Source organism: Lampris incognitus, chromosome 11, assembly GCF_029633865.1.
Source record: "Lampris incognitus isolate fLamInc1 chromosome 11, fLamInc1.hap2, whole genome shotgun sequence".
NCBI lineage: Eukaryota > Metazoa > Chordata > Actinopteri > Lampriformes > Lampridae > Lampris > Lampris incognitus.
Genome location: NC_079221.1, coordinates 20,701,917 through 20,717,276, shown reverse-complemented (window position 1 = coordinate 20,717,276; position 15,360 = coordinate 20,701,917). Strand labels below are relative to the sequence as shown.

The 15,360-nt window shown below is 40.1% G+C and overlaps 1 protein-coding gene across 4 annotated transcripts in view; it reads left to right on the top strand.

Annotated features, from left to right (window-relative positions):
* LOC130120583 (poly(rC)-binding protein 3) overlaps nt 1-8,392 on the top strand; it is a 28,085-nt gene extending 19,693 nt beyond the window's left edge. The window contains exons 7-12 of one of the 4 annotated variants that reach the window (XM_056289201.1): nt 1,315-1,389; nt 3,303-3,344; nt 4,438-4,513; nt 5,546-5,598; nt 6,252-6,421; nt 8,356-8,392. In XM_056289201.1, the coding sequence (XP_056145176.1) occupies nt 1,315-1,389; nt 3,303-3,344; nt 4,438-4,513; nt 5,546-5,598; nt 6,252-6,421; nt 8,356-8,392 (453 nt within the window). Of the gene's footprint in view, nt 1-1,314; nt 1,459-3,302; nt 3,345-4,434; nt 4,557-5,522; nt 5,599-6,251; nt 6,422-8,355 lie in introns of all 4 variants that reach the window. The other 3 variants (XM_056289200.1, XM_056289199.1, XM_056289198.1) reach the window with 3 other exon arrangements.
* The last annotated feature ends 6,968 nt before the right edge of the window (nt 8,393-15,360 follow it).

Here is a 15,360-nt window from a genome sequence, read left to right as displayed (position 1 = left end):
GACACCAAAATTAACATTTTAGCAACTATAATATTATCCATCCATCCATCCATTATCCAAACCGCTTATCCTGCTGTCAGGGTTGCGGGGATGCTGGAGCCTATCCCAGCAGTCATTGGGCGGCAGGCAGGGGGACACCCTGGACAGGCCACCAGACCATCACACAGGGATGACATACACACACCCACACAGGTTCATACCTAGGGACAATTTAGTATGGCCGAATTCCCCCTCGGGGATGAATAAAGTATTCTGATTCCCCTGACTTAAATGTCTTTGGACTGTGGGAGGAAACCCACGCAGACACGGGGAGAACATGCAAACTCCCCACAGAGGGTGACCCAGGATGACCCCCAAGGTTGGACTATCCCGGGGCTCGAACCCAGGGCCTTCTTGCTGTGAGGCGACCCCTGCGCCACTGTGCCGGCAACTATAATACTATTTTTAAACAATTTAACTTCAGAGAGACATGGACGAACTTGAATAGCAAAATTGAAAAATTGAGAATATTACCTGAAAAAGAAAATAGAAAACACATATTGATAATCTAACAAACGTAACAAGGCTTATAAAACGTGAAATGTAAAAAAAGAACTGAAAAAACAGTCCCAAACAATGACCGGAACTTAAAAACTGATCATCACGGCTTTTATACTCTTTATTCTGTCAAGATAAATACCAAGTTGAGATATTAATGCATTGCATATGTCTGTCTCTTAAGAAATGAATGACACCAAAATTAAAATTTTAACAACTTTAATACTATTTTTCAAACAATTTAAAATGGCCGCTGTCCAGCACCTGTAAATACTGCAACGTCTCGGTGGTAGTCATGGTTCGTCTGAAACAGTGTCTGTAACCAGATATCTAATATCTAATTTAGACTATTTCTCTACACTGGAGAATGCTAGTTTTTTTCTAATACAGAGCAATGAACTTCGCGAAGGAAATGATGCGACCACCACACGTTGTAAATAGTGACATGACATGCGCGATGACGTGCAAATTACAAGCCGTCTTTTTGGTGGCTCATGGTCATTATAGGTAGGTCTTATCATAACTTTTTTGTGCAATTGATCTAAAAGTCATTTTAATGCAAATATATGCAATTTTAGGGGCATTCAGTGAGCGGCAGGTCTGTGTCTTTTTCCCCCCCACAAAGTTATTAAACTTTGAAACTCCAAAAATGTCAAAATTACAGCCTTGGTCGTTCTAATGTTAAATATCTTTCTCTCTTTTTCGGTCTCAACCAAAATAACACTTTGTCTCAGTTTAACTGTCCTCTGCCTCTTCACTCTCTTCCCCTTCTTCTAGTCCCCACCAAAAGGTGCCACCATCCCCTACCGCCCAAAGCCTGCCTCTACCCCCGTCATTTTTTCAGGTGGCCAGGTAAGAGCCGAGCCGCTGGTGGCGTCCACAGCCAACCTCAGCCTTTTACTGCAGCACCAGCCACTGCCTGTTAGTGCACTCAGGTTTTCTTACTTTCACATTCACTTGCATGCCAACCTGACCCCCCCCCCCCCACAAAGAGAGGCCGTAGAATTGTGTGTGTGTGTGTGTGTGTGTGTGTGTGTGTGTGTGTGTGTGTGTGTGTGTGTGTGTGTGTGTGTGTGTGTGTGTGTGTGTGTGTGTGTGTGTGTGTGTGTGTGCGCGCGCACCTGTCTGAATTGGATGTTGAAAGAGGGTGCGTGCTGCAAGTCACTTCTTAATGGAAGCCCATTAGAGGTTGACTCAGCAACCATGACATCAGTGTCAGCAAGAGTGGGAAGAAAAATGTTGTGTTTCCCGGTGACATGCAGAATTCATTGGATACCTGGGCATAAAGGACTTACAGAAACTTTTTTGGAATATTGGGGGGGGGGGCAAACATGAAGATCACTCCATATAGTTGCTTATCTTGCAAGTAATGACTCCAGTTCTGAGGCGATTAAAGAGACTGAAAGGGGCCTTGAGAGGATGATGATAAAATGAAACTCCACCTATAAACAGAATCGATCCCTGTAGACAAAGAAGAATTAGGGTTGTTTTTGACATTTTTAAAATAGCCAATTTATTCCAGTTTTGTCAGTCAATTTTAATTGTTTAGAATTTTACACATTGCATACAAGTACACAAACTCCACTGTCGTTGTGTTAAATGTAACACTGCAACTCAGCTGACAGATACTGGGATTTAGAGCATCACTCGTCTAAACACCTACTACATGGCTCTTTGTCTGCATGCTTAAAGTGTATGAACAAAGGTTCATTAGCCAAAGCTGTGATCACAATCTGCAGCACTTTCTGGAAATATGCTTTCGTAAATGAATAGGAGATTTGTTATGTACTTTGTTGAACACAGTATCAATATACAATTTTTTTTTTAAATCAGAATGTCAGTTCTTTTAATTCTTGCTTTGGGATTTGTTCATGTAAAAATATTGAACTTTCCAAGATCACTTGAATAACACTTGAATTCTGTTTTAAGGTGAATGTTACGTTGACGTTTCTCAGGAAAATGTTTCTGCACATACTATGCTCAGGATCACTGTATTGGAGTCCTGTTGGTGGCTGGTGAAGGGGCAGTGACTTGCTTCACAGTCTCACAAAGCTGCCACTCTTGAGTAATGATTATAGGAAATTGCCCAATGTATGCTTAAGGCATATTCTGGAAAGGCAGTGGTCTGTCATTTTTGTTTGCTCCAACTCTCAATAACGTGGCTCCACTGACCTATGCCTGCATTGTTACCACGGTAGACGACATTGATTTAAGTGGCAATGCGTGCAGGCATGGTGCTGCATAGAGATGCGTTTTACTACACGCGCACCCATTTCCACGGCTTTTGTGTGAATGCACACAGGATTACATAGTAGCTAAGAAATCCCTTTCCTTATTCCACTTATTACAATTCTGCAGTTCTTACCAGCAATATGTGATCTCCTCCCCTCTTCCCCAATGGTGATAACTTGCTGTAATCTCTCAAACACAGTTTTGTTCATTTATATGGTGATATAACTGATTGAGAGTGCGTCTTTTGAAATTGATAACTAATTAAAGTGTAGGAAATAAAGTGTAGGAAATTATCACGTTCATGAGATATCACAGCGATGACTTTACTGTGGTTATTGCGTCAGTGTATAAGTTTTATATCACTCTAACTTAAAAAACTCAAAAAATATATTCACTTTCAATGAATATATTGTTGTCAAAAATACACTAATAACCTAAACTCTAGCTGATAAAGACAAAGAAAGAATCGGTAAATATGAAGTTGGGTCTCCTTTATTTAGTATTTTCTAATTGATGTTTTTTCATCCCTCCAGGCCTACACAATTCAGGGACAATACGCCATACCACATCCAGATGTGAGTTGCCGGTCTCTTGCTAATCAAATTGAATCAATGAACAATAAGTTATCATACTGACATGCTATTTCTTTTCAACATTTAAAGTCAAGTCCTCAATCAGGACACCTAACATCCGATCTTGATCACTGTCTTTGTGGTTAAGAAGACAACAGGAAAACTATTGATTTGAAATGTCCTTGTCAAAAGGTCCGGTTGGTCGCAGAATGGTCATTACTGGCGACGCTAATAAAAGCAAAGACGTTGTTGGTATTAACAAAGCAGAAACCTACTGTACTTAATTCCACATATTCTCTGTCGATAATTTGATGTCATCTGTCCTTGTGGCGAGAGCAACTCCAGAGCTAGCTTGTGTCAGATTCGCTAACTCGAAGTTAGGCGGTGATTGATGCCGACAGTAGCGGTGGTTGACGTTACAATCAATCAAGTTAAAGGCTCGACACCCTCCTCCGCCCTCATTAAAACTGCTCTTAAAGGTTGAAGAATACTCTCGAGCATGTGTCTTTTCCCAGCCCTGATGGAAATGATAGACAGCTGGGGAAGCACTTTGCAGAAACCTGTTTCATAAATGTGGATGCTATCGCTGATATATTGAGGTTGCGTGCTCCCATCGGCTCTGAGACCATGTAACACGTTGTTGAAGTGTTACCTAAGTGGTGATTAGTGGTGACCTGGTTATAGGAGAACGATCATTAGTGGTAGAGCTATTTAGCTTGTGGATATTTGATACATGGAGTGAGTATTATTTTCTTTCTTGGCAAAAGTATCTCGTTCAGTCAAAGCTTGGCTAGGAAATTCAAAGATCGATCAGAAACAATCAACGCAACTGCCCCGATATTAGTCATAGGTGAAAGTTGGAGCACAAGGATGCATTGATCACTCTGGCATTTTATTATCCCATAATAGACAACCTCACCCCCCCCCCCTTCTTTTTCTAACTTACCTCCTTCTCCGTCCTACACCACCATGTGTCATGGCCTCCTTCTCCCCACTGTTTTATTCACTCTAGTTTTGGTTGGCTTTATTTCTTGGTGTGGCCTATTTTGTAATAATAACCTCTTAGTTCTCCTGTCCCTTCCTAACCCTTCAGCAGTTGACCAAGCTCCACCAGTTGGCTATGCAGCAAACCCCCTTTACCCCTCTTGGACAGACCACCCCTGCTTTCCCTGGTACGTACCCAAGATGCCCTTTGGACACTTCCTTCTCTTTGCACCTGTAGATTTCTCTTTCCCCACCTTCCACCTTATCTCTGTTTTTGCACAGCATGACATTGCCCCGGTGGTGTCATTCCTCCAAAGGCCTTGCTTTTCATATTTTTTACATCAATATCTGTCCTTGGGTTCTGTCTGATATGCCTGCGAAAGGCAGAGTATAGCTGTGGACTTGTTAGAGGCACAAGGAAGTTTGTATTTCTATTTGGCAAAGGGATGCTTCTTTCCTCTAACACGTTATATGAAGGGATTTTGTTTTCCCCCGTTAAAGATAAAAATTTCCCGTGTAATAGGATGAGTGTATTGCACCGTAAAAGAAAACCTCCCCAGAATCTGAATTGGACTATTTTTCTTGCATCGTAATGTAATATTTATTCTGTCATGTTGAACGGGTATTTGTAAAAAGACACAGTGGAGCTCTCATGAATAAAGACAGCTATGCTGGATTAATATTTTCACCATCTGCACAAGGGTGCAATGATTGCCAATTTAAGCTTGACAGGATCGATATTAGTAAACCAACAAGCCAACCCTGGCCTGTCAAAAATACGTCACTGGATATACTCTCCAAAATATCCAGCAAAGCATATGCATGATTCAAAAAGGAGAAATAACAAATAGCATCTAAACTCTGAACTAATGTAATTCAGATTTGAAAATGTTTTTTTGTTAACTGTATCTCCAGCTTGTTTTTGTTTTTTTGCAGGCTTCAGAGCACACGAAAGCAGAAAACGTTTTTATTCTTTTGCTCTTATTTAGATTAATTCATTGTTTACTTATTGAAATAAGGCCTATTAATTTAGATACATATGACTCAGTTTCAGTCATTGTTTAGAAATATTGCCTCATTAAAATGGAATTATAAGTCACAAATGATATCGTGCTCGAGAAGGTTTCGCCCACCCTCCTGAGTTTTGTTAGTGACACAGTGAGTTTTTAAAATGAAATCTACATGCTGTCACCACCTGTCCCCCTGCTCCTCCAACTCAGGTTTGGATGCCAGCCCCCCGGCCAGCACCCATGAGCTCACCATTCCTAATGATGTGAGTAATGATGGTTTTACGCTACAAGAGTTTGTAGATTACTTGAACCAGCTAAACTCAATGTTGTCATCTTTGTTTGTGTAAGATACAAAAGAAAATATGAAAATCCTCAGGTGGTGTGAGTGAAACTTTTTAGCTCAAAGTTTGTTGTCATCTACGTGTGTAAAATGTTGCACTGCGGTTCAGCTCATTGCACTTTCCATTAAGAATGCATTGATTTTATCGACATAAAGTTAGACTTCAGCGTGCAATTGGTGCATGGTTCAACAAATAAAATCATGCAGAAATCCTTCCCTTGTGAGAAACAAAATAGGTTATTACTTATAGATTGTGCTGGGATCATTTTTTTCTATCACACCTTTTTGTTTTATAGACTTGCAAAGGCACACCAGCACAGACAACAGTAATAAAGAGTTCATGTAGATGCTCATTCTGTTGATAATCTATTGAGACTTGACCATAACGCCAGTATGAGTCACGCTTTATTTCCTCTAATGAATGCATTGAAATGAACCTTGCCTGAACTATTTTATAACTAAGCAAATTTCCTATTTTTTTACATGTCCAACACTCAATTTGCTAATTATACCAAAACAACTTGTTGATTCCTTTCTCTCTGTTCAAGGGTCTCTGATCTTTTATTTTCCCCCCAGCTAATAGGCTGCATAATTGGACGTCAGGGAACCAAAATTAATGAAATTCGACAGATGTCCGGGGCACAGATCAAAATTGCTAATGCGATGGAAGGCTCAACGGAGCGCCAAATAACTATCACAGGGACCCCCGCTAACATCAGCCTGGCCCAGTATCTCATCAATGCCAGGTAACCTTTCACACAAACCAGAATATTAGAAAAAATAATGAAAATTGAAAAAACAAAAAGACTTGAGTCGTGTTGTATATAGCAAAATTTCAAGTTTTATCTCTTTGTTGTCTGCTATGTTACTTTAGACTCCTTTGCCAGGCTACATTGATGTTATAATGAGTCATGCCAAGTGACTCACATCACCACATGATGACTGTCAAAGACAGATTAACTGACTTGAGCGAGGGAAAATTAAAATCCAGATGAGTCATCAGAGTCAGCTGTTCACTTCTTGGCATCACGACTGGATGCTCCATGTTGTGTTTTCCTATACGAGCTTGTTTCTTATTTCTTCTAGAGTGCTGCATAACGTTTTCAGCACAGTTGAAAATAATGGATAAAAGAGTGAATTATAAAATCCATGGGTCTATTGTTCGGCATAATTAGCACCTGCACATGCTGAATTATATAAAAGGCCACTGGATTATCAGCAAGTACATCGAATCACTAAGTTAGATACAAATTACATCACAAAACTACATTCACTAAAAATGTCCACCTCATTTTTTGATAGTCTTTTAACAAAATATTGATAATAGAAACTGCATGGCAACACTAAAATTGAATAGCATCAGCAATTCTGATAGACATTATTGAGATTCAACCCTGACCTCTTGGCACAAAGAACAATTTAATTTTTTAAATGGAGAGTGGCTGACTCTAGTAATAAGTCAATGTTTCTGAAGCTCAAGGGCTAAATAACCAGGGCCTGAGTAATGTAAGATATCAGCACAATTCAGAGAAGCACTGTATTCACTTGCATTCTGCTATTTTGCTTCATGACCTATTTCTCTGTCCATTTAAACCTTAAATCCATTATCAACAAGAGCACAAAAATTATTTTTACCACAGCTCTTTGGCTCCTTGGAACTTCAGAAATGTCCATAAGCTATGTAGACATCACAGACATGTACTGCCAGTGGCAGGAGGAAGCCCATATACTCGCATCCTGGGCTTTGTGTCTTTGACTTTTAGGGGACTGTCAAAGATCAGTCTGGAAGATAAACTAATGGCTATTGCTTTCCCACAATTCCAATGGCAGGTTCAGGGACGTGGCTGCCATGTGGAATGACCCCTCGTCCATGACAACATCCTGAAGTCACCCCAAATCTGGTTCTGTTGTCAGAAGCTAACGTCAAAGTCACCGTCGTACAGTTAACCCCTATGTATTCTCCCGTGGATCTTCCTTAGACCCCCTTGGATTTTTGTAGCACCTGACTACTAGCCTTTTGCATTAGCTTGAAGAACACATGCAGTTACACTCAATCTAGCAAAGATGGAATTTGCTTTAAATTCAAATAGCCAGTGTATAGTTCAGTCTAAGTGTTTAAAGCATGCTAATTTCCAAGGATATTGTTGTAATTTTTTTTCTAGTTGCTAGGTAAGAAGACTTTGCCTATTTAGTCCTGTTGTGTCCGTGTCTGAAACGAATAAAAGTATAAAAAGTGGAGAAAAAAAAACGAAAAGAAAAAAAACAAAACAAATACAAACCAGTTGACTGCCATTGAGCAATGCTATTAGGAGGAAGAGTGATGTGATGCTTCAACAGTGCCATTGTTAAACAGAAATGCTTTTTATGACATCATCACGTTTTGGGTTCCCTCCCATGCATGGGTTATAAATAGGTCAGTATCCATAACATTATTGAGTTCTTGACTTCCCGCTGCCTCATTTTAGAGGTTAAAGCTTTTTTCCCCTGAAGTTGCGGTGGAAGTCGGCCGTCAAAACTGTAATGGTGACAGGTGACAGCACGAAACTGTACCCGAAAGACAAGCCACTGATAACTTTCACTGTATTGCAAGAGATCAACGTTCACAATTGTTTTATTTTCTCTGTCTATCTTTTCTTTCCCTACCCGTTCCCCACTCCCTCTCTTCCCTGGACTGTTCTAGGCTGACGTCTGAGGTCACTGGAATGGGCACACTCTAATTCCCATCCATCTTCCCCCACTGCATCACATGACCCTTGAGCAAAATGGCATTGCAACTTAGTTAACGATCCACTGTTTTTTAAGTGACTTTAAATGACTTTATCTTTTATGATTTCCAGCACCAACTTTAAACATACACTTGCACTGTTATTAGGATTCTCCCTCACGTCCCCAAACCCTGTTATTTCTGTTTTGAAAGGACGCTTTACTTTTTTTGGCACTCTAGTACCTTTCATACCATGTCATGCTCTCGCCATTGATTCCATTGTGAGTTTGGTTTCCTGCATCCATTGAGACTTCACTTCATTTTTATTCCGTTTTGCACTGCAAGCATGTGAAAGGGTTTTGTTCGACGGTTATAGGAAATGAGTGCAGGGTCAAAGTTGATAATAGCATGGGGCTATTTTCAAGGTTGCCTCCTAGTCCACCCAGTGAAGACTAGGTGGGATGTCATGTGACTTTAAAACATATGGTAATACCTTCTCTATTTAGGCTATTATTAGTGTCATGAAATTGCTCAGGAGGCATATACCACCAGGATACTTAATTCAGACCATTTTACACTCATTACACAGTTAATTAAATGGGTGATTTACTTTAATGATATGTGAAACACAGTATTTTTTATATATATAATCTATATAATCTGACTTTTGTGACGTGCAGAATTCAGCAGCCATAGCCTTTCGAATTTACTATCAAATCTAAGGGGGAAAAGCCCAAGGAAATAGTCAGAGAGCGGAATATACAAGGAATTTTGATTTAATAACATCTAAGTGTCAAGCTGGCTCCGATTTCAAATGGTCTTTAAGGGTACAAGCCAACAACCATCCCACCTGTTGCAAAAAAAAAAAATCTGTCTTGTCACAAATGTTTGATGCAAAAATTAGAATAAGCTATGTAAATGACTGCATCTAACAGTGAAATCCAAATGCATGTCATTAATCAAACCTTTTACATTTTTGTATTCCCTGGAAACATGTAACCATGCTCTTTATGCTACTACTATGCAACGGACTGCATTCGAGTGGCAGAACCCACAACGAAACACTTTAAAAAAAAAAAAGGTCACATGTATGCATGCACACACAAAAGGGTTGTAAATTATAATTTTCAAACAGCGTCAGCGTACTACAACAGGCATTCTGTTTATCTTCATTTCTGAAATGTTTTCACTTGACTTCTTGAGTTTCATCTGGAGAATCACATTTGCACTAATGAACCAAGAACTCTTGAAGTGTTATTTCATGTGTGTAACTCAGAAAAGATGGGGAAAAAAAAACAGATGAAAAGTGTCATTCTTTGTTACATGCCAACACATCATTAGCTCCTCTTTCAGAAAAAAACATGTTACATAAAAAAATCTCTAGCAGTAACATGCCATCTAAAACTCTTGGTTGCTGTTTGCTTCCACTGTTTGCCTTGTCGTACATCAAAGCGCTGGAAACATCTTTTTATACCGGTGTCTTAAATAACTGTTGGTTTAACAGGCGAGGCCACCTCATTTGTCTATCACCAAGTCTAATTAGGATTGTCTGGGCTCATGAAGCCAGAAATAACCATCTGTGGTAGCTCCACCATCTGACTCCCTCATGCTGCAGCCCAACTGGATGTGCTTCAGCTGTTATAATAGCTTGTATTTCCTACACATGCAGGCCTAACCGGTAGCCCTGACTCTGAAACTGAAACTGAATGTATTTGTACTTTTCTTGCTGACTGCTTACATTTACATGTCATGCACAGTCCTTGTCTTGATGCATGCTCAATAATCCAGGTAAGAAAATCAAAGAAGGTTGAATCAGTTCATCTGGATACGTTTATTGACAGATACGTTCATCACTCATGATAAAATGTATCTGTCAATAAACGTTGTATCCAGATGAACTGATTTAACCTTTGAAGTCCTTGATGATGTTTGCAAAATCAGAGTCTGGGAGAAGCTTATTTTCCTCACTGCTGCTGAAACTCGGGTACTTGAATAAGTACGATAGATTAATGCAAGGATTGATTCAAATACCTAAAGTTTTAAAAGCGGAGCTGATCAAGTGGGTTAAACGTATAGAAATCACCCTCCTTGACATGTAATTAATTTGAGTTAGCCTCGGGTTACTTTCCCTCCAAAATTGATGTTACGAAACTGATTTTTAGTCGTTTTCTGAGTCCCCTCTGTGAGTTAAGGGCGATAGCCCTATCCATATAATTTATAATCATTATCAACTATAATTTCTAAATTTATTAAGATATTTTTTATCTCTATATCTGATGCAGCTATCAAAATATTTTATTCTCCACAAATGGCTTTGAATAATGGGGCAAGTAAGCTTCTGGCCAAGTACTTTTATTCCAGTTACGATGTGTGTGTGTGTGTGGGGGGGGGGGGTCTGCAAATGTAATGAATTACAGTTCGCTTTTTTGTATGTAGACTACTGTCAGTTGCAGATTACATACAGATGTTACATACAGATCTGTATGAATCATATATGTTAGATTGGAGTGTAGAGGAATCTTAATTGCCTCGTCACACCTCAGGCTCAGGTACTTCAGAAGTACATGAGCTCATCTTTGATAGATTGCGAAGTCATAGAAACTAACTGGTTTCACTACGCCAGTGCTGCTTTACGTCAGATTTACTTTCCTATTGTGAATATGTGCATATACTATCCTCTCCTCATGGAAATGCACTCATGTATGTTACAGACGGCCTGACAGCACATAACAGGTACACACTTTTCAGGCATGAAATTTATTCACTTGTGACCCCCAATACCAACTCCAAGTTTTAGTTACCTCATGTTATGTCAAATGCTCCTTTTAAGCCCAGGAATGCACAATTTAGGGGGAAAATATATATCTTAAATCTGCGGATACCAGTACTGTCGACAACAACTGGTGTATTTTTTTTTTTAGTCGATGTTATACGTTTAAAATGTAATGCTTTCCTCCATCTGAGGTGTAAGCTATACAGTTAAGGCACAATTACATATAATAGAGATTATAATACAGGTTTAAACAACAATTTACCCTTAATCATGAAGATTACTAGACTCGTTCATACTTTTGGTAGAACATGTTTGTAGTTGCAGGACCAATGTAGCATTGCTGCAGTCGCCTGATGGTCAAATTCAAACACACAAATGATCTTAAACTGTGTCTCGTACAGTTTCTCCTGCTTACACTGAGCAACATAATTGCTGCATTTGTAGGTTCAAAGTGTTGGCTGGCTCAATGCAGCAACAAAGCAGGCTAACAAAGAAGTAGGCACGCTTGTTCAAAGTACGACTGGCTTTCAACCATCTTATTTTCCCCTTTTTGATTCTGCTTTGTTCAAATTCACAGCATCACCAGCGCTCATGATCACGCTGGTTGCATAACCCATCACAACTCAAAGACATCTCCCCCTCCCTCATTTTCTTGATCATAAACAACTTGCATTGCATTTGTCATTTTACTCATACGCTGAATGCCTTCCTATTTTTCCTTTCTGCTATTGTGCTAGAGCAGCGAAAAAAAATAAAGGTTCTTTTTGATCTGATGATGTAAAAGGATGCTGTTCATGAAAATAAGTCTGATTATGTTTAAGTTTTCTCATGTGCTGCTTGCAGGTCTGTACTAGATTTAACTTATTGAGACTGACTTTGAAATGTTTTGTAAACAGAAGAAAATAAAGTTTCTTTTTTTTTTCCCTTGACCTTGACCATGTCATCCTTACAACGCTTCCTCTTATCAACTGTGCTGGAACGGTTGCTCTACTAAGAACAGGAGTTTGGACGTTGCAATAAGCAGGAAATACATGTTAACCTTCGGCAAACAACTTGAGGTTACAGATGTTCCCAAGATAATTTCACTTGGAGTTTTTCAGCAATACCAGTTATCCTCCATTTGAAAAAAAATGAAACATGCTACTCAAATTAAGTGATGATGATGTCGTGTTATATTGAAGAAGAAAAAAACCCAAATGCAATTCATTTTAATTCACTTGTAGATAACCAAAGGCCCTTGGTTGATATGTTATAACACCTATATGATAAGAGATAAGATAAGATAAGATAGGGCATCCGGGTAGCATAGCGATCTATTCCATTGCCTACCAACACAGGGATCGCCAGTTCGAATCCCCGCGTTACCTCCGGCTTGGTCGGGCATCCCTACAGACACAACTGGCCGTGTCTGCGGGTGGGAAGCCGGATGTGGGTATGTGTCCTGGTCACTGCACTAGTGCCTCCTCTGGTCGTTCGGGGTGCCTGTTCGTGGGGGGGGGGGCTGTGGGGAACTGTGATCCTCCCAAGTCCTTCGTCTCCCTGGTGAAACGCCTCACTGTCAGGTGAAAAAAAGCGGCTGGCGACTCCACATGTATCGGAGGAGGCATGTGGTAGTCTGCAGCCCTCCCCAGATCAGCAGAGGGGTTAGAGTAGCGACCGGGACGGCTCGGGAGAGTGGGGTAATCGGCCAGATACAACTGGGGAGAAAAAGGGGGGAACCCCCCCCAAAAAAAGGTAAGAAATACTTTATTGTCCCCTAAAGGAAAATTCTCTTTGACTCACTATTGCTGCATTTAACATACGATACACAACAAAGTACATAGGCATACAACATATTGCAAGGTTTGTCCAAATATTTTTAAATAAGTAGATAAATTTTAAAAAAAATCACATTACCTCACCTTTAAACAAACACATATTGCAAAGCCCGTCAACAAATTCAAAAACATTGACATTTTAAAACTTAGAAACATATTACACAATCATTCCCCTTGAAAATAACTACATATTACAGAGTCCATCTTACAGAGGTTTGTGGCATTGAATAATTAATTCATATAATATTACTTTTTTGTTGTAGTAGAGGGTTTTGCAGCATTTCATATTGCAGACTGCAGGGTAGCTCAAAGGTTCACACTGTCACTTCACACCAAGAAGGTCCTGGTTTCAATTCCATCCCACCCACAGTCCAAAGATAAGCACGTTAGGGAAACTGGGTTCCCTAGCTTGTCCATCGGGGTGAATAGTGTGTGTGGGCCCTGCCATCAACCGGTGACCTGTCCAGGGTGTCTCCCTGCCTTTTGCCAAATGCCTGCTGGGATAGGCTCCAGCCCCCTGCGACTCTAAATTGGATTAAGTGGGTATAGATAGTGGATGGATGTACTGTATCTTTTCCATTACTGTTTCTCCCAGTAGAGGGCATCCAGTTTTCAGGTGCCTCATTAGGCTCAAAGAGCCGAGGTTCAGTGATATTGCTGCCACTCTGAGAGATGCAAGGCTTCCCTTATCATTTCAGCAAGATGAAATTCTACACTAATCTACTAATGCAAATAATGTGATGCTTTATTGGCACCTGTGGGTAATTTTTTTTTTTTACTTGCCTGCCTCTTGAAAAAACATCAAGGCAAGAGATTAGCTATAGAGCTGTGACCTTGGTCTTAGTAGAGATCTGATGCCTGGTTCAAGTGTAGACCTCCGAGTCGCCAGTTAAAAGGGTGGTTTCTTCAGCGGCTGTGTCACTCTATCTATGCTGATAGATTTTTCTTTTTGATTTTGATATACTTTATTAATCCATGTGGGGAAATTCTGCTCAGCATTTAACCCATCTGAGCTATGTAGCTAGGGGCAGTGGGCAGCAGTCCAGTCCATCTTGCCATGCCTCAGTCAGGGGCACAGACAGGAGTATTAACCCTAACACGCATGTCTTTTTGATGATGGGGGAAACTGGAGTGCCTGGAGAAAACCCACTGCATACATGGGGAGAACATGCAAACTCCACACAGAGGACGACCTGGGATGACCCCTAAGGTTGGACAACCCCAGGGTTCGAACCCAGGAACTTCTTGCTGTGAGGCGACAGCACTAACCACTGGGCCACTGGGCCGCCCAGAAGGATAGATCTATATAATAAATATAGATCTATAGATAGTTCTATATAATTATACTCTATACTTGGTCAATTTGGACATAACTTGAGTCCAAATACAACCACCTGCATAAAGATAATCCTGAATGATGCTGACTATGTTAAACGCAAGCACATAATGAGCACAACATGTTGCAAAGCGATACTTTGATCAAATATCTCTTTGGCTTGGAATTTGCAGGCAGGCTCTGCGGCAATGAACAACGTAGGTGGTTGTTTTGCTGAGGGCGCCATTTCCTTTGAATGACCTACATTTCTATTCTACCCCAGATTGTCTCAGGTGCTCTGAGGCATTGTTTACCCATCAAATGTGCTTTTACCATCTCCTGCTCAAATCAGAACTAGAGTTTAGCAAAAAGAAAAAGAAAGAAAAAAAGGAAGGGAAAATGTGCAGAAACTGGTGCAACAGCAATAATATTTTAAAAAGAAAGGTCAAACCACTAAATATGTGCCACAATATTCCTGTAAGGTTCATCCAAGGTTATTTTGGATATTTTACCATCATATGTGGCTGACTTATTTCATTCAAAGACTGGTGAAATCTGTAAAAAGCATCCAAACTTGTTTTACAGCAAACTAGAGAACAACATGATGTGTAAAACCAAGTCTGAAAATGACACTAAATCCTGCATTGGGCACAATCTGCCACTGCTGTTGTCTAAATATAAAGCACAAGTAGAGCTCGACTCTCAATCCTAGAAAACTGGTTTCTTTAGGAGATGCCGTAATGTTGTGTTACAATTTAATAATCTGGTTTTATTGTATCAGAAAGGACAAACGCCATTTCTAATGTGTGATGGGTGCATAATGAGCACATGAACGGAAGCTTCTGAAGTAGCAACTACTGCATGTGCTTGTTCCAAATAAAAGGGCCACTGCAGTTAATTGGACACGACTATGTTATGGTCTGACCCAGCATTTCAATGGATCATATACACAAGAGACTCAACCAAGGGAGTGCTGATGTCCACGGGCATTATTCAAATTAGCACCGTTACTCCTGGGAGACGACAAGAGGTCACCTTGTATAAGGCTCCACCGTCAATCCTCACCAAATCTTTCA